The sequence below is a fragment of the Abrus precatorius genome, unplaced genomic scaffold (assembly GCF_003935025.1).
Source record: "Abrus precatorius isolate BTA unplaced genomic scaffold, Abrus_2018 Scaffold6, whole genome shotgun sequence".
In the NCBI taxonomy this organism is placed as follows: Eukaryota; Viridiplantae; Streptophyta; class Magnoliopsida; order Fabales; family Fabaceae; genus Abrus; species Abrus precatorius.
The window spans coordinates 6,833,302-6,857,482 of NW_020874406.1; the positions used below are offsets into that span (position 1 = coordinate 6,833,302).

At 35.2% G+C, this 24,181-nt stretch overlaps 1 protein-coding gene across 10 annotated transcripts; it reads left to right on the plus strand.

Moving 5' to 3' along the window:
- The first annotated feature begins 3,012 nt into the window (after nucleotides 1-3,012).
- LOC113868750 (protein CHROMATIN REMODELING 19) lies at nucleotides 3,013-24,181 on the plus strand. 10 transcript variants are annotated; one of them, XR_003505414.1, is made up of 13 exons: nucleotides 3,032-3,714; nucleotides 3,820-3,937; nucleotides 4,351-4,391; nucleotides 4,469-4,719; nucleotides 4,802-4,982; nucleotides 14,143-14,328; nucleotides 14,457-14,630; nucleotides 14,740-14,898; nucleotides 19,966-20,043; nucleotides 20,149-20,759; nucleotides 21,438-21,849; nucleotides 23,107-23,325; nucleotides 23,476-23,991. XR_003505414.1 is itself a non-coding variant. In XM_027504607.1 (12 exons), the coding sequence occupies exons 1-12, from the start codon at nucleotides 3,208-3,210 to the stop codon at nucleotides 23,633-23,635; spliced, it is 2,211 nt and encodes a 736-aa protein (XP_027360408.1). In that variant the 5' UTR covers nucleotides 3,013-3,207; the 3' UTR covers nucleotides 23,636-24,181. The 10 variants fall into 10 exon arrangements, 4 of the variants coding, with proteins under 4 accessions (XP_027360408.1, XP_027360411.1, XP_027360409.1 ...); XR_003505415.1 differs by having other exon boundaries at nucleotides 3,085-3,714; nucleotides 20,149-20,285; XR_003505418.1 differs by lacking the exon at nucleotides 21,438-21,849 and having other exon boundaries at nucleotides 3,090-3,714; nucleotides 20,149-20,285; nucleotides 20,659-20,759.

The window sequence follows — 24,181 nt, forward strand, 5'->3', positions numbered from 1 at the left end:
AAGGCCTAAAAACTCATTATATAAAAAATTTATAGGACTAAAAAGTATAAAGTTAAGTGAAAAAAAACTAGCTCATGAATCAATTATTTTTAAAAAAATTATTTTAACTCATCTTTTATTAGATAATCATATGTTATCTTATGAAATAATCTATTAAAAATATTTATTTTATATAATATTTTTTATTATAAAATTTCACACCAATAAAATTGTTTAAAAAAAGATAAAGAAAAATTAAATTTATATAGTATTAAATATTATTACTAAAAATATTATTATTTATTATCAAATTACTTTACAGATTTTTAAAATTTTTATATGTATTATTAATAATTATCAAATAATTATAACACTTTTTATATAATTTTGTAAATAATTTTTTTAAAATATTATTTGACTATCAAACTATAAAATTTTTCATATTATGCAATTTTTATATTATTTTTATTTTTATTTATTTTTACAAAATTATTAAAATATTAAATATTTTATTTTATTTTTAAGATCATAGTATGTTTGTAGTAAAAATATTTTATGTTCGATAAATAAAGTCACAATAAATATATAAAATTGATGATAAAAATTAATAATAATAAAATTTATTAATTTAATTAAATGAAAGTTAATATATTAAAAAATAAATAAATATTTTTATTATAAAATTTGTAGATATAAAATCTTTTTTTTTATTACAAATTTCATAAACATATAAAAATAACTTGTGAATATAATAAAAATTAAAAAATATCTGTAAATTTAACTTTTTAGTTCATCTACATTTAATAAATTTTATTTTTAAATTAAAATGTATTTTTAAATTTTTAATTAAAATTATGTAATAAAATTTAATAAAAAATTAAAAAACATATATACCAATAGTATTAATTAAAATAAAAAAATAATAAATAATTACAAAATATTTAATTTTATATACTTTATTAATTTAATTTATTATTTTAAATCAATAACTATATTTAAAATTAACTATACTATTAATATTAATATTAATGTAACATTAAAAATATTATTTATATGATAAATTAACTAAAAATATAGCTTTTAATTTATATTTTTATTTATTAATTTATGTAAATATTTATTAATTATTAAATTTAATATATATTGACAACTATATATATATATATATATATATTTTAACAAAAAATTTATGTAAAATTTATTAAAAATAATTATTTAAGACTCTACATATTTATATTTAAATTTAAAATTAATCATATAAGTTAAAATTATAATGAATTTATAATTATTAAATTTATTAAAATAATTATTAAAAATTAATAGTTGTCTATTTAATTTTATTTAAATGAATTATTGTTATTTTAATAACTTATTTTATAAAATATTATTTTATGATTTAATGATTATATAATTAAAAATATTGATCATTAATTCTTAATTAAAATCATAAATTATTAACATAGCATATTAAATTCAATTAAAAAATTAAAAATATAAAAGCTAAATTTAATTTAATTTTATAATATTTTTTAATATAATTATATTTAGTATTATTTTTATGATAAAAATTTAATATATTAAATAAATATTATTTATTTTTAGATATAATTTTAATTTATTTAAGTAAAATTATTTAATAAATATTATAAACAGATAATATAATAGTTATTAATTACTTTTAAAACTAATCTATTTCTAACTCACTTTAACTCACAATTTTTTATATCGAAGTTTAAAGACAAAGTAAATTCATTATTCACAGGACTTTAGAAAAAGAAGGTTATAAAGTGAGCTAAGTGAAGTTGAAACGTAAATTTTAACAACTTTAATCAATCTTAAACTTGACAATATTAAGTGTTAAACTTGAAAAATTATATTACTAAAATAACTTTTCATATAATATAATGTTGATCAATCTAATCATTGAATAATTTTATATTATTTTTATAATGATGTATATTAAATTTTATATACATTAAATATTAATAGATATAATTATTTAAATTTTGATATTTATTGGTATTTTAAAAATACATAGAAATAATGTAATATAATAAAATATTTATTTATTTATTTTTTACATAAAATTTTATAAAACTAATATTTTTGATATAATTTTTTAATTAATCTTATATTTTATTTTAAAAAAGTTACAAATGACATAAATATTCAAAGTCTTACGCATGTTATTGACTAACACGTCTCTTTACAAACGTAAGTAGAAAAATGGATATTTAAAGAGTCAATGTTATTGCACCAAATACTTAACTATTCCATTGCAGTTACTTTATCGTAGGAACAAACACTGACTTGAGAATATACTTTTACAAGTATATTATCATCTCTATGTTCATAATCAAAGTACTTTAGGTACACCGACTTTGAGATCAATAAAATTTAAACTACAATAATTATTTTTAATTAAAACTAATATTTTATTTTAATGATTATTTTTTAAACTTTTCGTCAGTTAATCAATAACAATCGTTAAAACAAATTACTAATTTTAATTAGAAATCAATATCAATAAAATTTATAATTATATACCTAAGTTTAGTAATATAACAAATAAGAAGCCATGATAAAACTTCTTCGGGTGATATACACTTTAATGAGTTGAATCAGCTTGTTTGAAGATAAGTATAATTGCTATTTATATTCCTAAGACTAAAACTCGTGAAACTTGGATTAGCCAATGGCATTGTGAAACTTTTTTATCCAAATTCAATAACTTTGCCACTTCCTATGATTAAATGCTGGAAGGTATTCATTATAAAATTTTCTAATTATTAAATAAATAAAATATTAAAGTATTTTAAGACATATATATTATTGGATATTTATTTAATAAAAATTAAAAATTATTAAAAATAAAAAATACCAAAAAAGTTGGAAAAAACTATTTATGTAGTCTTATATATTATTAAATTATTTAAACATTATTGTTGCATGTAAATAAAATTAAAAACTAAGAAATAATTTTGAACATGAAATAATACAGTAATTAAGTTGAAACATTGTGTAATTAGCTTTACGGGTGATACTCATACACACGATTATTCCTATTTTTAATGGTTTGAAAAAGAGTGGAGGCAGGGCAAGGGAGGGTGGACTCGCGAGTCGACTCCCCCGCGCTATTCACCTTCACTTCCACAAACTGTGTTTATTCCCTCTCAATTCTCTGATTCTTCACCTTTTCCAACTCTGCAACCGTTTAGGGCAAACAACATGAAACCCGACTTGTACGAAATCTCAGACGACGAATGGGAGAATCACTCCTTCAAACCCTCTCGAGTTCTCAAGCGTCCTCGCGCTTCCTCTCCCTCTCCCCCTCCGCCACCTATCGAATCCTTCGCTTATACCCCTAATGTCAGCGTCCACGATTCCAGCGACGAAGATTGCGTCGAAATTGCGCCTCAAAACCTCCATGATCTCGAAGATGCTGACGTCGACAACGACGGTGGCGGTTACGCGGCGGCGAGCCGCGGACGGCGGTTTATAATCGATGACGATGATGATGATGGCGCCGGCGAGAGGGATAGAGACATTGAGGAGTTGTACGAGGTAGAGTCGAGCGAGGAGGAAGACGGAGACGAAGGGGATGTGGTTGGTAGGGCTTTGCACAAGTGTTCGAGAATCTCTGCGGAGTTGAAGGGAGAACTCTTCGGCTCTACGGGGACCGCTTGCGAGAGGTATTCCGAGGTCGAATCTTCTTCAGTGAGAATCGTGACACAGGTTAAACAACGAGTTGTTTTTTTTTTTTTTTAATTTCTTTTGCAGTTTTGAAGTTCGTTTTGAGCTCAAATTGCATGTCGTTGATGTGTTGTGTGGTGTTGGTAGGAGGATGTTGATGTTGCGTGCGGGTCTGAGGATTCGGATTTTCAGCCTCTGCTCAAGCCGTATCAGTTGGTTGGTGTCAATTTTTTGCTTCTGTTGTATCGGAAGGGTATTGGAGGAGGTAATCTTTTCAAGGCTGTGTGTGCTGAGTTTAAGTTTTGGGGAATGAATTTGTGTTCTTGGTGTGACTATGTTATGGTCTTATGGACCATGTCCTTCGTAAATGACAGAGTGGATAGATAAATAGCTCTTTCGTGTGGATTTCTCAATCCTGTGACATTTTTGTTTCATTGTCATGCATTCGTTGTTTTGGAATGACATATTTGCTTTGTTTTTGGCATTTGCAGCTCGTAGTTTGTGCTTATTGAAAGTTTATAATGTGATGCCATTGCCATTTTGATTTATATTTATCTATTTCGTACAAAATTTTTGGATATTTCCAGTTATAATTATGCTATAAGTTCGTGCAATAGAGATTAGTGTGATTGTCATGAGTTCATGATTGATTGATCATTGAATTTTTGTGTCAAACAGCCATATTGGCGGATGAAATGGGCCTTGGCAAAACAGTTCAGGTATATTATCTTCCTTTGCTCTTCTTTTTAAAATGTTTCTAAGGTTGTTTGTGATCCTTGACTTTTTGGAGTACCAGGCCATCACATATTTAACTTTGTTGAAACACTTGCACCAAGATTCTGGTCCACATCTTATAGTATGCCCTGCATCTGTTTTGGAAAACTGGGAAAGGGAACTAAAAAAATGGTGCCCGTCCTTTTCCGTCCTTCAATATCATGGGGTTAGACGTGCGGCATACTGCAAGGAGTTGAGTTCACTGTCCAAGGCGGGAATTCCTCCTCCATTTAACGTTCTTCTTGTGTGTTATTCACTTTTTGAACGGCACAGGTTCATCTCTCTATACCTAAGTGCCATTTTTATATACTTTATTAAATGTTAATTAAATTTTTATAATTTATATTCATGCTAGTGCACAGCAGAAAGATGATCGTAAAATCCTGAAGCGATGGAGGTGGAGCTGTGTGCTAATGGACGAGGCACATGCTTTGAAGGACAAAAATAGCTTTAGGTGGAAAAATCTAATGTCTGTTGCACGAAATGCAAACCAACGCTTGATGCTGACAGGGACACCACTTCAGAATGATCTACATGTATGTATGATTTATGGAATAATCTAGAGTAAATGCCTCTGCTGCAGTGGCTGTTTTTTCATTTAGTTATTTTTTGTTGCTGAACTAAACAAGCTTTTGCATATATTACTGGAATAACTTCTGCTCTTCCTGTTACAAAAGATTCATATGTTGTGGCTGGATAATATGATAGAAACTGGTACCAATGATAAGAAAAGTGATTATTTTTAGAGGGAAAACTCAATTCCAGCCCTACACCCAATGTGTAAGCTGAACAACAAATCAGGAAAATGAACAACAATAACTCTCCTGGATATTTGAGGGACCTGGAAACTCTCCCACAACTGAATTATTATTACTCCTGCCATCTCTCTTCCCCTCTATTATTTATATTGCTCTTCTATTTACAGTTCTGTAACTAACTAACAAAAGTTCTCACTAACAGTCCCAGCCTAACAAACTAACCAGCCAACTTTAACTAACTAATAATTCTACTAAATAACTACATAGGGGTTAACTATCATAATGCTTTAAGCCGCATAACTATCATAATGCTTTATGTTATCTGCTGAATGTGTTCAAAATTGTGATATTTATGATATTTCCTTTATATAGTTGGATGTATTCTTGATATTATACGACAGAGAGAGAGAGAGAGAGAGAGAGAGAGAGTATTTTTGGATGAAGCAATGGGCATGGATGGGATTTGATTGAATAAAGGCTGAGGGAGTAAAAAACATTTAGGAAGAAGAGATGGATTGGTAGACAATGGACATCCTTGGATCCTCCTGTCTTGAGTGGTTTTGAGACAGATGAATAGGCTTATTAAAGGTTTGAATCTTTGAGAGTGGCTTGGAACTTGTAAGAGGTGTATGTTTCTAATTACTTTTTGCTGATGACACCTTTTTCTTTGATATGAACATATACCTCTATAAGGGTTTCTTTTAGTGTGTTTTGATTGTTATGGCCATATTCTTCTCACTTATTTTGCTTCTCCACCTGACTGCCAGATCTCTAGATCCAAAGGCTTTTAGTGTAGATCCACAGCTTTTGGATTCAATGGAACAAAATAATCTTTAAAAGATGGGACTGATTGGTGGGTATTTAATTTCTATAGCTCATATTCACTGCTTTACTAGGATTCTCTTCTATTTCATTTGTTCCTCTTCAGATTAGCAGTGGTGGGTAGGGACTTTCTATACTCATGGATAATGCATACAAGGACCATCAAGTCAGTTGAGAAATTTGTATAAGGAGTGGATATATTACAAGGAACATCTAGTTTGTTATTTTGATAGAGTGCTATTAGAATATTCTAAAGGAAAAGTAACTCAATTGTGGGAGTTTGTTAAAAATCAGAATAGAAAACACAGAACAGAAGCAGCAAATGAAAGAAGAAAAAAATGGGGAGATTGTATTTAATTGCTGAAACAAGAAAAAATGCAAGGAGAGACTCTCTCCCTACCCTCAGAGCCTGGCTCCGTTGAAGAACCTTAGAGGCTCTCCATTCTTACAACTTGGCTAACTGCAAAAAGATACCCCTCTAAACAAAATCATTCCCCCATATAACAAACGATTCTCTCTCTTTTGGCATAACTAACTAGCCAGCTCGCCCTCTTTTCCACCCACATATCCCGTGCCTCTCTTTTTCTCTCTCTCATAAACTACCCAATATTTTGGGCCAGGTCCACTATCTTGCACTAGCAACTCATTAGGCCCAAATGCACGTTGGTCTCTAACAATTCCACCTTCCTCAAAAAATGTCTTGTCCTCAAGACAGAATTCAGGAAATTGACTACGGATCTGAGATTCATCTTCCCAAGTGGCCTCCTCGCTTGATTTTCCCTTCCACTTTATTAGGCACTGCACAATCTGTTCCCCATGCTTCACAACCTTCCTTGAAGCTAAATGACATTCCGGTTCTAATGGTTCAGACCTATCTGCTGCCAAATCTGCAGGTAATTCCGGTTGTGCTTGATAACTACCAATGGCCTTCTTCAGTAAAGACACGTGAAACACCGGATGTATCTTCACATTTTCAGGTAGCTTCAGACGATAGGCCACAATCCCTACACGCTCCAGAATTTCGAACGGGCCATAGAAACGAGCAGCCAGTTTCTGATTAATGTGCGTCATTACCGACTGTTGTCGATGTGGGTGATGCTTCAAAAATACCCACTCCCCAACAGCAAAGCTCCTCTCAGTTCTTTTGCCTACAGCAATTGCCTTCATCCTGTTTTGGGCTCTGACTAAATGAGTCTTTAGTTGCTTCAATGCTTCATCTCGATCTTTCAAATCTCTTTGCACCGCCTCAACACAAATCTCTCCCTTAATGCTATGAATGAGAGTAGGTGGTTTGCGCCCTTAAACAGCTTCAAAAGGGGTCATTTTAATTGACCTGTTGAATGTTGTGTTGAACCAATATTCAGCCCAGGACAGCCAATTCACCCACCCCTTTGGTTGTTCCGCTATAAAGCAACGAAGATACGTTTCCAAGCAACTATTAATGACCTCTGTTTGGCCATCCGTTTCTGGATGATACGTAGTGCTCATTTGAAGCTTAGTCCCTTGCAAACGAAAGAATTCCTTCCAAAAGTTGCTGATAAATACCGGATCGTGGTCACTCCCAATTGAGCTTGGCACTCCATGTAAACGCACCACTTCCTTGGTGAAAATTTCAGCTAACGACTGCGCTGTGTATGGATGCTTCACGGGATAAAGTGGCTATACTTAGACAGACGATCCACCACTACAAATACTGCCTCATACCCCTTGGATCGTGGTAAACCAATGAAGTCCATTGATATGTCCTCCCACACTCTATCCGGTATAGGAAGGGGTTGGAGAAGACCCCTGGGGGAAGAATTCAAGTACTTCTGCCTTTGACACACATCACAGCCACGCACAAATTTCTGTATTGACCCTTTCATACCTTTCCAATACAAATTTTCAGCCAATCTCTTGTAAGTTCGAAAATACCCCGAATGACCTCCTTGAGGTGTTTCATGGTACTCCTTCATTAATTTTTCAATCCATGGAGAGGTATCGGATACCACCAATCGATCCTCAAACAACGAAATTCCATTTCTGTACGAAAATCCAGCAGGAACCACTGTACCTTGCTGCAAATCAGATTTGATTTTCTGCAATTTCTGATCATTGTGAACTTCTGCTACTATTGCCTGAATGTCCATCCAAAAAGGATAATAGACTAAGGAAAACAATTGCCCCTCTTCTGCAAGACGTGATAAAGCATCGGCTCCTTTATTCTGCGCCCTATGCTTGTAGTGTATATCAAAACTGTACCCTAGGAGCTTTGCCACCCAGTTCTGTTGATTCCCGGTCAACACTTTTTGCTGTAAAAGCTGTTTCAAGCTTCGATGGTCAGTATGAACTGTGAAATGCCTCCCAATGAGATACGGTCTCAAATGTTGAATGGCGAGTACCAAAGCCATCAACTCCTTTTCATATGTAGACTTGGCCAAATTCATCTCGCTTAGAGCCTTGCTGTAATAAGCCACAGGACGTTGATTCTGCATTAAAATGGCCCCAACACCCAATCTTGATGCATCACACTCTACTACAAATTCTTCAGTGAGTTTCGGAAGTGCCAATACAGGAACTGTAGTTAATCTTTGTTTCAACTCATCAAAAGCAGATTGTGCTCTATCAGTCCAGTGAAATCCGTCTTTTCTCGTAAGTTCTGTGAGAGGCTTAGCTATCAGCCCGTAATTTTTAATAAATTTACGATAATATCTTGTCAATTCCAAGAAGCCCCTGACACCCTTCACATTTGTAGGAATTGGCCATTTTACAACACTTTCGACTTTCGAAGGATCCACTGACACTCCTTCCTTGGAAATCAGATGCCCCAGATACTCCACCTTCCTCTGTGCGAATTGGCACTTCTTGTTGGCAAAGAGTTGCTGTTTTTCCAGAACTTCCAGTACCTTTGTCAAATGCTGCACATGATCCTCCCAGCCTGTGCTATATACTAAAATATCATCGAAAAATACAAGCACAAACCTCCTCATAAACTCACGGAAGATGTCATTTATCAAAGCCTGAAAAGTTGATGGTGCATTCATTAATCTGAAAGCCATCACCAAATATTCATAATGGCCCTTGTGTGTGCGGAATGCAGTCTTTGAAATATCTTCTTCGCGCATCCTTATTAGGTGATATCCGGATTTTAGATCTAACTTTGAAAGGAAGGTAGCTCCACTCAACTCATCAAGGAGTTCTTCTATCATTGGAATGGGGAACTTGTCGGGCACTGTGACTTTGTTCAGAGCTGTATAGTCCACACACATTCTCCATGAAGTGTCTTTCTTCCTCACCAAAATTACTGGGCTTGAATAGGGGCTGTTGCTTCTCCTTATCCACCCATTTTCTAGCATTTCACGCACTTGTTTCTCAATTTCATCTTTCTGGTGGTGTGGGTAACGGTATGGACGAACATTTACTGGCCCTTGTCCAGGCAGTAAAGTGATTGCGTGAGCATTGGACCTCTTGAGAGGCAAGCCCTTTGGTTCTTGAAAGACTACCTTGAATCTTCCAAGCAAGGCTTCTAACTCCCTCTGTAAGTTATCAGGTAACTCTTCTCCCGTTTCTGATTTTTCTTCCACCATTTGTACCAGGGTCTCAAGGAAAAATGGGGATTTTTCACGTTGCTTCGCTCCCTGCAACAACACCCCGCGACCATATCTGATAAAACGAATGCTCTGTTTGAGCCAATCCACTGACATCTCTCCAAGTGATGCTAACCAAGACATGCCCAATACTATGTCTATATCGGATAAATCAAAAAGATAGGCATCAATCAGATATACCTCATTCTCGACCTCCATCGGCAGATTTTGACATACCCCTTGTGTGACTACTTTATGTCCATCACCCATTAGGATTCGTAGGTCTTGGGTCTTTTCTACTTTCCATCCCATAGCGTCAACAAGCTTTTTAGAGATGAAATTGTGAGTTGCCCCACTATCCACCAGCATGCACAGAGGAATTTCATGAATTGAACCCGCGATCTTCAAGGTTTTTGGATTCTCCCGTTTGCCCTCTTCTAGACTTTGCAAGCAAAGAGTACTGCACTCTCCGTCAAACACGTTTTCAGCTTCAGGGTTTGGTGACTCATCCACACCTCCGTCACTTTCATCCTCATCATCTATCATCATAACCTTTAATTGTTTATCAGGACATTGGTGCATAGAATGATACAGGCCCCCACATTTGAAACACAAGCCTTTTTGGCGCCTCTCTAAGACTTGTTGGTATGACAGATGCTTCACTCCCCTGTCTCTAGGCCCATATTTGTTTTGCTCTATCACTCCATCATGGAAATTGGGCCTAGTGTTAACACCCCCCTTAACATGCCCATTTCCTTGCCCAAACCCTTTTTCTTGACCTACCAAATTGCGGGTTTGATGAATCGGGTTAGACCTTATTGTCCAAGTTGTACTCGATCCCGATCCGACCCTGAAATCCCTTCTTCCAAATGCGTTCGTCATCTTCTCCTTGTTACGTAGCTTTGATTCTACAGAGTGAGTTACGTTCAGCAACCGCCCGCGAGAAAGCGGACCCACTACCAACAGACTACGCACACGACCTCGAATTTCATCCTTCAACCCGCGAAGGAAAAAAGCTTCATAGTGCTCATCTGGGATTTTCTCCATTTGCGCTATTAAATACTCAAAACTGGAAATGTACTTATCTACGCTTCTTGTCTGAAACAACGACGTAATCTGTTCGCACACACTCCCTTCACCAAAGCCACCATATCTTTCAATCAAAGCCCTCTTTAGACCCTCCCAAGACAGGTCTTTCTCCTCATTAATCAGCGCGTTAAAAAAATGGATGGTTCCCCCCTCCATACAGAGTTGCGCTAGATTTACCCGAACGGAATCACTCATCTCTTGGACATGAAAATATACCTCTGCCCGAGATATCCAGCCAGCGGGATCCTCCCCATTGAACATCAGAAGTTCGATTTTCTTTACGGACTGACAGAATTCCATCAACGCGTTGCTGTCAAGCTTGTGCAGAGAATGGTGTTCCGTGTCTTGCTCCACGGTGTTTTTGGGTCACCGGAGTTCTCTCCCTCTTCCTTCGAAAACTTCTTTGACCCTTCATCTGCACCCTTTTCCTTCTCAGAATTCTTGGTCAAAAGGGAAAGGATCTTGGATTGATTTTCCGCATTCTCACGTCTCATAACCTCTATAGCTATACGACTCTGTTCTGTTTTGGTTTTAAAGTTTCCACTGCCTCACGCACCAGAGCTAATTCACGCTCTACCTCCTTCACTCGGTCATCCATGTCCACCGATGTCGCTGATCCTCCTTTCTTGTTGTTTGTCATTTTCTGGCGTATTAGCATTTGGCAGGTCGGACCATTGTTAAAAATCAGAATAGAAAACACAAAACAGCAGCAGCAAATGAAAGAAGAAAAAAATGGGGAGATTGTATTTAATTGCTGAAACAAGAAAAAATGCAAGGAGAGACTCTCTCCCTACCCTCAGAGCCTGGTTCCGTTGAAGAACCGTAGAGGCTCTCCATTCTTACAAATTGGCTAACTGCAAAAAGATACCCCTCTAAACAAAATCATTCCCCCATATAACAAACGATTCTCTCTCTTTTGGCATAGCTAACTAGCCAGCTCACCCTCTTTTCCACCCACATATCCCGTGCCTCTTTTTCTCTCTCATAAACTACCCACTGTTTTGGGCCAGGTCCACTATCTTGCACTAGCAACTCATTAGGCTCAAATGCACGTTGGTCTCTAACAGAGTTTTTAGTTGTATTGTCTATTGTATGCTGGAATCGTTAAAGTGATTCTGATAGGAACTTCTATTTCTTTATGAAATTATGGACATCATCTCCTTACAATGGAGGGTTACCTCTGTAATTCCTTCAAAATGTTGTACAAAAAGAACATGTATGAAATAAAAGTGGATAAAAGTAGGGATATTCAGAATTCTTGGAGGGGTCCAATTCCTCCTTGTTCAAAGACTCTAAATCCTCATTCAATCACTCAGCATGTGTTTGGGTACTAATAAATTATGGGAAATAGTCACATTCTTTTTTTCTCCCCCATAATCTCATTGCCAAAAATAAGCTAATCCAAATATGCACTCTTCCCCTTTTTCTCCCTTTGCTTTTGATCATAATCTCAAACTGAATTCACACCTCACACCTTCCTCACCTCTCCCTTGTTTTCATGAGATTCTGGTATCTTATTCCTTTAGTGAATCCCTTTAGCTTTCATACTGTCCGTGTGGTGGTCAGGAGCTTACTCTCATGCATGCCTACTGCAGTGCAGCTGCTTGCTGAACAGATTCATTCATTAACATCCATAGTAGTCAATAGCGATTGCTATTGTGGTGTAGCAGCTCCTTGCCGCTATTCCAAGTACATAACATTGCGGTTCAGTGTTGCGGTGCTAATTGCGCCCAAAATCGAGGAAAATAGCAGCTGTCGTGGTTGCTATTTGATGCATGATTGAAATGTCAAATTTACCCTTCGTTTTAACATTAAAAGACTTCTAGGGGGGGGGGGTGGAATTTTGGGATTTTGCTCCCCCTGTACATTGTCAATTTCTGCATGTTATATTATTCAAACTTGGTACTCTTGAACCCTAAGTGCTCCATTCACCATCTTCGGAAACTTCTACTTCATCCAACAAGCTTCACAGTTGTTGACGTTTTTTTTCGGCCGTGTTCACCTACTCATCTTTTACATGAACCATTTGGGTTAGGGGCTACTTTTCAACCAAAATCTGAGTCTGTTAACTATATCCAACCAAGTTATAGTCATCTTCATTTCCAACAAGACCCACACATTTTCGAGGGAGACCATCTGCGATGGGGGCTTTTTCCAGTGAGACCACTCTGTTTTGTTCTATTTTTCTTCTCTGTCCTGACTTCTGAGAACCCCACAGACAATTGAAATTTGAAATCTTCAGCATATATATGTGTAGCATAATCTATATTTGGTATATTTTAAATTTTCAGAATAGCAGTCATCTTGCTATCCGCTATAGTGTTTTTGGGGTCGGCCGCTCTGTGTCGCTATCGTAGATTGACTACTATGTTAACATCATAATATTTCGAAATAAGAATAAAAAATTTATATATTAACAATAACAAGTTCACAAAGTTGTTGAGTACTTGGCTATTGGAGTAGCCAGTAGGATGTAGGTTGTTGGTCCCAAGGCCAATCATAGTTGTCAATAGTGTGTTATAGCAGTGATTTGTGGCGGAGTGGCCTTTGGCTGCCACAGATCTGGCATAGCAGAGTGTTTTGCTGCCATGGCCATCATGGCCCTAAACGTTGCCTTTTGTGGTGCAATAGCGCTGCTAGAGTAAAAAATGCCAACCTTCCCTTTTTACCCTCAAAATAAAGTATTTTTTAGGGTTATTAAGGGTAAAAAACACTTTTCACGTTTTAAAAATAAGCTGACTTTCCCTTTTTCCCTTAAAGTAATCCTGTTTTAAGTCTTTTTAAGGGTAAAATGGTTTTTTTTTTTTTTTCTTTCCAATTTTCAGAATATGACCTAACCCCATGTTTTTCTTCTTCCGTTCTCTGTTAGACTCTCCCTTCTCTCATCTCTGTTTCTGTCTCTGTTTTGCTTCACAACTGGAAATACATGACCTAACCTCACTATTTCTCCATGCTTTTCTTCTCCCCTTCCCTGTTCGACCCTCTCATCTGTCCCCGTTCTGCTTCACAACTATCTCCAGTCCAGTGGAGCCACCCATCTTCAATGATTTCCTTGCCAAAATTGACTTCCTTTCTTCTCTCTCTTTGATTTTGCAGTGCTACCTCTGTTATGTTCTCTGTTGTGTCTTCTAATTATCTGCATATGATTGATAACTATGAGGCCAATGCATTATGATATTTGTATGATGATTACTGTTGGGAAACTGTGAAGTCCCAATTTTTTAATCCTTTTTTTTATATTATACTGTCCCTTTTGAAAATATATATGCAAATATACTACTTGCAAGAAACAGTTTAGAAGTGTCTAATAGGCTTATGTAAGCACAGTTTCAACTTACAATCAGGCTAATTAACTGGAATCTTGAACAAAATCTCTACGATTGTCATCTCCACCTGTTGGTTTTGCTGGTGTTAATATAAATCTATATGCTGAAGCAAGCATTGTTATGAATTTGTTGCAGGAATTATGGTCGTTGTTGGAGTTTATGATGCCTGATATTTTTGCTTCTGAAGATGTTGACTTAAAAAAGTTACTAAATGCAGAAGATAGAGATTTAATTAGTCGTATGAAGTCCATCTTAGGGCCATTTATTTTGCGCCGTCTGAAATCTGATGTAATGCAACAACTCGTTCCAAAAATACAGCAGGTATGTCTGTCACCATTAGTGCCAATTTTATTAAGTTGTCTTCATCTCCATCATGTCCTTGTTTCTATTGTTTCGTTAATAAGCTTGCTATATATTTTAAAGTATTACTCAAATATTTTTTACTGCAGGTTGAATATGTTGTAATGGAAAAGCAGCAGGAAAATGCTTACAAGGAAGCCATTGAAGAGTATCGTGCTGTTTCACAAGCTCGGCTGGCAAAATGTTCTGGGCTTAATTCAAAAAATGTGCTTGAAGTTCTTCCTCGACGGCAGATAAATAATTATTTTGTTCAGTTCCGCAAGGTTCTTGATGTTCATATTTATGTTTTGACATAAAATCCAGCTTTTTTTTTTTTTGGAATTTATATTGCTCTGTATTATTTTGTTATATATTTCTCTATTCTTATTTCAGATTGCGAACCATCCCTTGTTGATAAGGCGAATCTACAATGATGAGGATGTTGTTCGCTTTGCTAAAAAGCTACATCCAATAGGTGCTTTTGGTTTTGAATGTACATTGGACAGAGTTATGGAGGAGCTTAAAAGTTACAATGACTTCTCTATTCACCGGGTAAATCTTCTACTGAGAACAGTGCACTTAGTTATTGACCATCTCCATGCTTGGCTTTCATCAATATGCTCAAGTAGTTTGTGTTGGATTTTTTGTTTCTGTATTTAGGGTTGTGTTAGATTAGATTGACTGCTATTTTAAATTGTTTTTATTCAGCCTTATAACTATGCTGTTTACATAATTACACATAATGCTAAAAACATACTCAAAATTCACGAGATTTATAATTATCAATATAAAGTAATAGGATTTAAGCAAAGTGTACTGGTAAAAAAGATAGTGAAGGAAACAAAACATGTTTTACTGATTGCAGAGAGGAAACAACAGAGAACATAATATCGGCAAGAACTGCAAAATATAGAAAGGAATCAATGTTGTGGAAACCTGCTGGAGATGGGTGGCTTTGCTGCCACTTTGGTTGTACAGAGGCAGAATAGAGAGAAGAGAGGTTCAAACTTAGAAAATTTGGGAAGAAAACAAAAAGTAGGGTATTTTGAGGACTGAAGTTGTGTTTTCAACATCTCTGGAAAATAGAAAGATAGTTTTACCCCTAAAAAAGTCTCATAATGATGCAATTTTGAGGACTGAAATTGTATTTTCAACTTAGCTTCTTTGTTAGAGCTATAGTGCTGCAAAATACAGCTTTTGGGTCTGCAAAAGTGCCTATGACACCTGTAATTAATGCTGCTTTACTGAATTTCTGCGGTGACCAACTGCTGCTCCTTGTTGTGCTGCCATGAAAGCATGGTAAACTTACACTTTTGATAACTATGGCACTGACATGTCATGTTGCACCAACTGGCTGCTGTGGTTGGCTTGTGGTGGAGCAGCAGTTACTGATGGGTGTGCTTGTTTCACAGCCAATTACCATCTTCCACAGCTGCTACGCCATTAATGAGCACGCCAAACCTTTTCTTCCTTAGCAAGTCTTTTTATGATTAATTTAGGATTTCTTAACTTTTACTGCTTCAGAACCTCTTTAGCATTAGTTTTCCCCTTTGTTTTCAAAATTCAGTGGCTAAAATGGAAAAGCTCTGTTCTTTAAGTACCCATTTTCCAGGAAGACACCCGGGATTTTCTGGCCAGTTTGCTTCCCTTTCCCTGATGTCCTGACCCTATTCAGTTTGTGATCCATTTCATATGCCTCTGCCCTGTGTTTGAACTTCTCAGGCTTTGACTTATTTGTGATTTGTTGCTGTACTTATTGTAGTGTTTGGTAGATGTGTTAGAACCGGAAGAAACATAGCGTGAGTTCTGTTCGATATTTGATGCATTCTAAAAGTAAAATGGAGCTGGACATATGGTTAAAAAAGTGATATATTTTGGCTCCACTAAATGAACGAAGCAAAGCTGACATTTCTCTTATGTTTATATGTTAACTCTTGTTATTATATAACAAGTTTTAGTTGTGCGGTGTCCTATAGTTTTAAATAGGAAAATGTTAATATCAACCCATAGAGCCAATTTTAAGCAACTAAAAGTGGGAAGCTTATTGGGAAAGAACATTTATTACATTAAGAATACAGAATATAATGTAATAAATGTTTTCTTTTTCAATAAAAATTTACAATTTTTAGGTGTTTAAAATTAACTTAAGTACTGCTGTATCCAAGTGTGCATTCCATGTTTAACAAAGCTGTTTTAAAAATGTGTTTTATAGCTGTATCCAAGTGTTGTTGAATTTGTATTCCATGTTGTATCTTTGCTTCATAGATAAGATACCAAACCGAATTTAGGAAAACTCTTGGTTCTTGAAAATCTGACATGGAATACCTGATGATGTGACATGGTGTTAGAACTGGTACAGCAAGCGAAGAGTAAAAAGATTGAATTGTATTACTGAGAATGAACAAGAATGCAGTCCTGTACCCGATGTAGGTGCAGACAGTTATTATACAATGCCAGAAATATTCAAGAGATCTTGGCTTCCCTCCTACACAAACATTTTCACTTACAAAAGACACCTCATTCTCCTTACTCTGACCTTTATAACAACCATCCCTGGTAACTGCCTCCTAATTATGAGCTTACTGATAGTTTCTTTTAAGGTTGCTTGATATTCACATAATAGTTTCTATATTTTATTTCTTCAAGCCTCAAATCTAGAAGCAACTATTTCAGATGTTTGAATTCATAGGTTGTCAACGCCAGGGATTTGATACTTCTACATTGTCTATGCTTTTTACTTTTCCAGTATACTAAGTTGTCTGCAGTGGGTACAAAATATCCTTAAATAGATTATGTAGCTGAAGGAGGCCCAGCCCAATCAGCATTTATTAAAGCAATTATCTGAGTATGTACTTTATCTTCATGTGGTACTCACTCGTTATCTCCTTTAATAAAGCTGAGGATCCTGATCATGATACTTCATTAATTACCTCATTAAGTTGTAACTGTCCAACCCTGCTTATAATGAAAGAGATCTCTGGTTGAGTGATAGTGAGATAATCCAATTTCCGAACTGTTATCTGATAGTGTGCCTGGGGTTTAATAATGACCCTTCCTGTTTGAATTGAAGGTTGAGACTTGGATTGATGAGTCTCTCCCTAATTAAGCTGGCCATCTGTCATGCTTATTTCTTCTGAAACGTATAAACCAATGGACTAAAGTGAAGAAGCATATTCCTGATAAATAAACTTACAAGGACTTGCACTCAATTTGTAGCATTTGCTTGTTCTTGTTACATTGTGGTCTAAACTGTACCCTTTGTAAATAGTATGGTGTCATAATGATGTAGTCTTTGAAGGAAAAAAACTCATCAAGATATAATTTTTTGGAGAGAATTCTCAGCACCAAGTACATCTCACTTCATTCTTTTGCCTACTTTTAACATCCAACTAGTATGATTCATACTAGTCAATAGCGTGCAATAGTGGTGTGGCCGTTGGTCACCACTGCTGCTGTGTTACGGAGAAATTTGCAGTGGTTGTGCACTGTTCATGACCAGAACAGGGCATACATTGCATGCTAAAGGGGAAAATGATGGGAAACCCTATTTTCTTCCAAAACGCACCGTTTTGACCTTTTTTAATAGTAAAAAGGGCATTTTCTTCTTTATGAAAAATATATTATAAAACAGAGAAGACTGCATGAATTCAATCTTTCATTCTTCCTCCATACGAAAAGTCAGCAACTTGGATGGTCACTTCCCTCCTCACCCACTCCATTTCGCCGGAGAGATCACCTTCTCCGATGTTCGACCATTTTTCCTGTGACTGCATAACAGTATTTGTTTGTGCAGCTCTTCTCTGGTTTTTTAAATAGCAGTCATCTTGCTATATGCTATCTTCTAAAGCATTTTAGGGGTTAGTCACTATTTGTCGCTATTCGAGATTAACAACTATGGTATGATTATTTTGAGGTCTGGTAAACCATTAGTTTTGTTAGTGCACAAACCTTTCCCTTAGGTTTCATCCTGATTGTTGTAAATTCCCTCTCAAACATAAAAATTTTATAATTGGCAATTTGGCATCAATTAATTGAAAACCAACAACTAAATTGTACTGCAATGCAACTGGTTTTGCATGTTTTTCTTTGGTGCACAGATGTTTTGGTTTTATTAGAAGTTGGTATTTCTGCTGTAGGACTGTGAAAGCATTTGGGATTGTGTCATATTTTGGGTTTTTGGGAGCATGGGTATAATATTAAAACATAGACAGTTTGAATGTCATTGTTTTGGTCTGAAGGGGGGCTTTTGCCGGCAATATGACTAGGAGGGGATTTTAGGGTTTGATTGATCACTGTTTGGGTGCTATGAATAAAACCTTTGAAATCTTGTTCTTTTTTTGATAGGTTTTAGGGAAAATCAATGGAATAATCAACTACAATTTTGACGGGGCAAATTTTTAATTATGCTAAAGCCTGCCAAAGGAATTTGATTTGGCAGTGTAAAGAAGTTGAAAGAACTAAGGTGTATGATGAGAATTGAGAAGTTGAAGAAATGAACATGAGTATGACTTCTATGGTCCTTTGGGCATTGCACCTAGGGTTTGGTTCCATAACACGAAAGCAGTATGCTTCCATAATTGATATATTATTGCTTAGTGTACAATAAATAAGAATAGACTTCTCATCCTTTAAAAGTTGAGAGTGGAGACTATCTACTACTACTGAAAGACCATAAGGGTAACGTAGTTACGTAGATAATATCAACAATCAAATAAAAGTAACAATATAGTATTGATAATAACCCTAAAATAACTACAATTTAACTATTAATAAGACATATGGAAATTCAAATCAACATCAAAATGAAAACCAAACTGTAATATTAAAATGATTAGATATTTAAATTTAAGTGTTGTTTATGCTATCACATCTTATATAATTTTCCTTTAAGTGAATGCTCCTTGTTTCTAGTGATGATAAATGATGAGATAAAAACCAGGTTTGGGCCTCCTCCTCATTGCTTAAGCTCGTATTGATTGGTCATTGACATTAGATGGAAGCCCAAGAATGGTTATTTCAACTAATTGCGTTCTGTTAACTTAAACTTTTCCATGTGTCAACCCTTCTTTTGACAACATTGGAATATCTTAGGCATAACTAACTAGGCAAACATCTAGGTCCAACACTTGAGTAGATACTGAAAATGTGCAACAACAATAATCAAACCTGAACTGTCTGATAGGGATTGGCTAGATTGATCAATCAGTTGTCATTAGACTATGTAAGAAACAAAATTTACTAAAATCATTTAGGTATGATATTTTTAGTGATTTCTGCTAAAGATTTCTTTCAATCATTCTTTATTTTCATTCTGTTTGCCCATTAATGCAGTATGTTATTGGTTTCTAACTACAAATTTATAAGTTCGGTTGATTTAGGTTTTCTGGTAACTAATAAGTATTTAACCATTTCTTTGTCAATTTTTTGTAATAATACCTCTTATGTTGCTCATCATTATTAGGGTCTGTTCTATTCATTATAGTGAGGTAGAATGTAGTACATTTTCATTAGAACAAGCTTTTATGGTAGCATTATAATTAAAGATTTTTACTTGACAGTTGTTTCTATGTTGTGGATAGCATTGGCTTAAATTTCAAGCTGTAAATTTTTTATTTGCAGCTTTTACTTCATTATGGTGTCAATGATAGAAAGGGGATCCTTCAAGATAAGCATGTTATGCTTTCTGCAAAATGTCGGGTATGATTTTTGTGACTCTAAAAATTCTGTAATTGTCAACCATACAGCGGTGGCATGATAATGTGCTGGGTATGCTGAGATTGAGGTACTCCATGGATAATGTAGGCCTTAGCAGAACTTCTTCCTTCGCTAAAGAAGGGTGGACATCGTGTCTTGATCTTTAGTCAATGGACATCAATGCTTGACATATTGGAGTGGTCTTTGGATGTCATTGGATTGACCTACAAACGGCTTGATGGAAGGTACTGTTGTTTTTTGACATTAAAACTTTTCAACTGATGTTTAGTTTAGGGCATGCTTTATATTGCATTACTTGGTTCAGCTCTTCAATAAGGAGAACGTTAAGTCACCTATGAGAATGATATGACAAGTAATCCAGTGTTTGTGTGTGCTGTGTTGACAACTTGACGTAATCAGACATAGTAAAGTTGCTAAATTTTGTTTGAGGGTGTTGGAAATTCTCTTTCTCTCTCTCTCTCTCTCTCCGTGTGAGGGTGGGGGGTAAAAGAATAAAATTATTAGAGGCATTGAGGAAATACTGCATAGAAGTAACAAAAGAACAAACAGGGAACAGCAAAAAGAAACTATACCAATGCTATGATGATTTCTCCTCAGCATGCTTTTCTACTGATGTGCTTCTCTCAAAGAAGCTGTGGGTGGAGTCAAGGTTGTCAAAATCAAGATCCTACGTAGGATTGAAAAGGGAGGAAAGACAGGTAACTTGTATGATCATAACCTGGAATGTAAGATTCTACTTATAATACAAAACAATATTCAAACACGCAACCAAGCACATAGCATAAATGAGAAAAATAACATAAATAAAAACTAATATTTAATGAAACTTAAATTTAAAAAGTGAAAAATGGTCACAAATAACTCCTGATGCCTTTTTTCCACTCTACATACCTAGCTTGTATTTTGTAAGTGACATCTTCATTAATTTTTCCATCATTTTGAATAATTGATCATAAGTACCTGAAACTAGAAACTTCTGGTATAATATCATCTCTAATTTTAACTTTCATGATCCTCATCTTGTTTTTTTCTAAACTTACAATACATATATTGTATCTTACTTCTACTGAAGCGAAAACTTTTAGATTCTAAAGTCTCCCTCCATAATTCAAGTTTAACATTAACCTCTTCTTTTGAAACCTTAACTAACATTATATTATCTGCAAAGAACATGCATTGAGGGATAACCTTTGATTAAACATATTCCTACTAAGAATTCTTTAGATATGCCTCTAGAAATTCTCACATACGTAGTTACCCCCTTATAAATGTCTTATATAGCCCGAATATATGCTACTTTTCCAAGTCAATAAAAAATGTGTAAGTGCTTTACTTTGTAGCAATATTTTTACATCATCTGTACTCCCTTGTTCCAGAATTGAAAATGGATTGGAGTGGTGAGAATGAGGTGACCCAAGGCCCCAACTTTTTGGATGGTGGAGATTCCCTTTGAGGGGTGGCTGGGGGAGGCCTGCCATGGTAGAGGTGGCTGATACTGAGGATGCTGGTGTTGGCTGATGAGGGAAACAATGATATCCTCCTCTCAGGGGTAAACTGCCATTGGTTGAAGGTAATTGATGTACATGAAGGTTGATCAGTGTCCAGGGTCTCAATCATGGTAACCGATACCAGATTTGTTAATTTATATCGTTCTTTGGTAAGTTGTTAGTTTGGTGAATTTTATGACATGGAAGTTGAAGGTGTTGATGGAAGGCGTGAAATCAGGGGTGATGGTGATGAATGGCAGTGACGATAAAGATGGCATGGCAGGAATAAGAGTGGATGGAGGTAGAATTTAGGTCAAGTACTCCTACAGTCGTTTTTATACTCACCAATCTTGGTCCAGAACTAGTTTAGCACTAGCACAAACCCAATTCTATGAGATTTCTAACACAAAAATAGTATGACTACTAAAATTCTAGGAATAAGATTCTTGTTGCAATAATTGTTGGTTTGTTTGTCTGCTGCCCTTGTTGGCTTTAAATGATATAACACACAGCAACTTGGTGCCACAAAGTCGATAAAGGATGATACCATAGCTCTTCTTCAGCCATCTAAGCAATATTTTTGGAAACCAATTACCAAAAGTTCAATTCAATACCCACTCATCCTTCTTCAGTGATAGGTGTGCAACTTCTCTATCCTTTTAAACTCCTTGAGCGTGATACAAAAAAGTAGATAGATAAGCCTAGATGAGTGTATCCAACCGTCTAGAGAGAAATAAACGCCCCTCTAACTCCAAAATTTTGAAGCATTTTGAATGACAGATCCTGGAAACAGATTACCAGAGAACTACTACACCAAGGAAGGACCGAATAAAGGTCTCTTGAACATTTGACAAGTAATTTAATAGCCATGGGCAGAGGATTTCATAATCAACATTTTAACCACCAAAACCACTATTGGCCAAATTAACATTCAAACCTGAGTGAGCCTCAACTTTAGAGGAAAATTCAAGGAAGAATCACTTTCTTTCTCCAAAAAGAGAATGTATCATCAGCAAACTCAAGGTGAGAAACCATTATTGAGTTTGAGCAACTCTTGAAACCCTTCATGAGATCCCTTATACACTCTTGTAATCAACAGGTATAGAACATCAACTACTAACTAAAACAAGAACTGTTATGGAACAGTCTCCTTATCTTTTAAAGAATTTACTTTGACTGTATTTTTAATTATGTATATATTTCATATACTAATACTATTAATTTTGTAATTCACTGTATTGAATTTGAATATACTCTGATAGCCTGCAAGTTGTGAGTAGATGGACTTTTTAGCTTCACTATTTTATCTTTTTTTTTTATAATTATTTTCTTATGTGCTGAGTCAATCAAGTAGGTCGTGGCTTCTTTTAATAATTTAGCTGTTTCATCGGTAATGAATTGTTACTTACTAAAAGAACAAGAAGTGTATAATGTTTTCTTCATCTGCGCATTGATGAAGTGTGTGACTCTGCGAAGTGTGCACCATTTTCTAGTATTTTTCACTAGACATTGCTTTTCCTTAGTTAAAATCTTTAAAATCCTACTATTTCACTGCCAGTACACAGGTAGCAGAGAGGCAAACAATAGTTGACACATTCAATAATGATACTTCGATATTTGCATGCTTGCTTTCTACGAGAGCTGGTGGACAAGGCTTAAATTTAACGGGAGCTGATACAGTTGTAATTCATGACATGGATTTTAATCCACAGATTGACAGACAAGCAGAAGATCGTTGTCATCGAATTGGTCAAACAAAGCCTGTAACCATATATCGGTATTTATCTATCATTTTCCTTCACTCCCATTAACATTAGAAAAACTGCTAAACTTTGCCTGCTTTTTCTCTGTTAAAATCCATGCCCTGTAAATTGGATCTATTTGAATGTTCTGGTTGACTGTTTTATCATGACATATTCCATTGCAGGCTGGTGACAAGGGGAACAGTTGATGAAAATGTGTATGAGATTGCAAAGAGAAAGCTAGTATTAGATGCTGCTGTTCTCGAGTCCATGGAGGAGATTAGTGAAGGTGACATGCCTGAGAAGACCATGGGAGAGATATTGTCCTCAATTTTGTTGAGCTAAATATTTAGACGAGGGAAACATATAGCTTAATTTATTGTCAACTGCCCTCTTCTTTTTTCCTCTCTAGGTTTTCACTACTTTCCTATAGTTCCAATCTCGAATTAATCGGTTGATTTGGGAGAAAAATGGACTAACCACCCTACAAATTGGTAGGAATGCGGTACTGGAACTGATGTACATTAAACTTACCGATCACGTGTTTATGACAGTGAATAATCATTGTAGTTAGAATCAATAGGAGAATTAGTATAAAAGCTCATGGTAAAAACTAGCAAATTTATTGAACATTGCTTACGAAGCCCTTATGAAGAAAGCCCTTACCCAGCATTTTAAATTTTCATCTATATTTTCCTTCTTCCAAGAGGTTGAACTAGTCAACTATCAATTATATCTATAATATATGTGCAGCATTATACAAGATGTATGGTTATAGTTTATAACATTTTCATTTATGGTTATCATAGGCTTTATCCGATGCTTCTCTTTTACTATAAATTTGTTAAGAACAATTCTTTATAGATTAATAACCATATTGACCATTCGCAT

Bases quoted from the DNA above. Each gene is read 5' to 3' on its own strand.
- LOC113868750 (XM_027504607.1), top strand. From the start codon at position 3,208: ATGAAACCCGACTTGTACGAAATCTCAGACGACGAATGGGAGAATCAC. The intron at 4,392-4,468 runs GTATATTATCTT...TTGGAGTACCAG, and splicing joins GCCTTGGCAAAACAGTTCAG to GCCATCACATATTTAACTTT. The intron at 23,326-23,475 runs GTATTTATCTAT...ATTCCATTGCAG, and splicing joins AAGCCTGTAACCATATATCG to GCTGGTGACAAGGGGAACAG.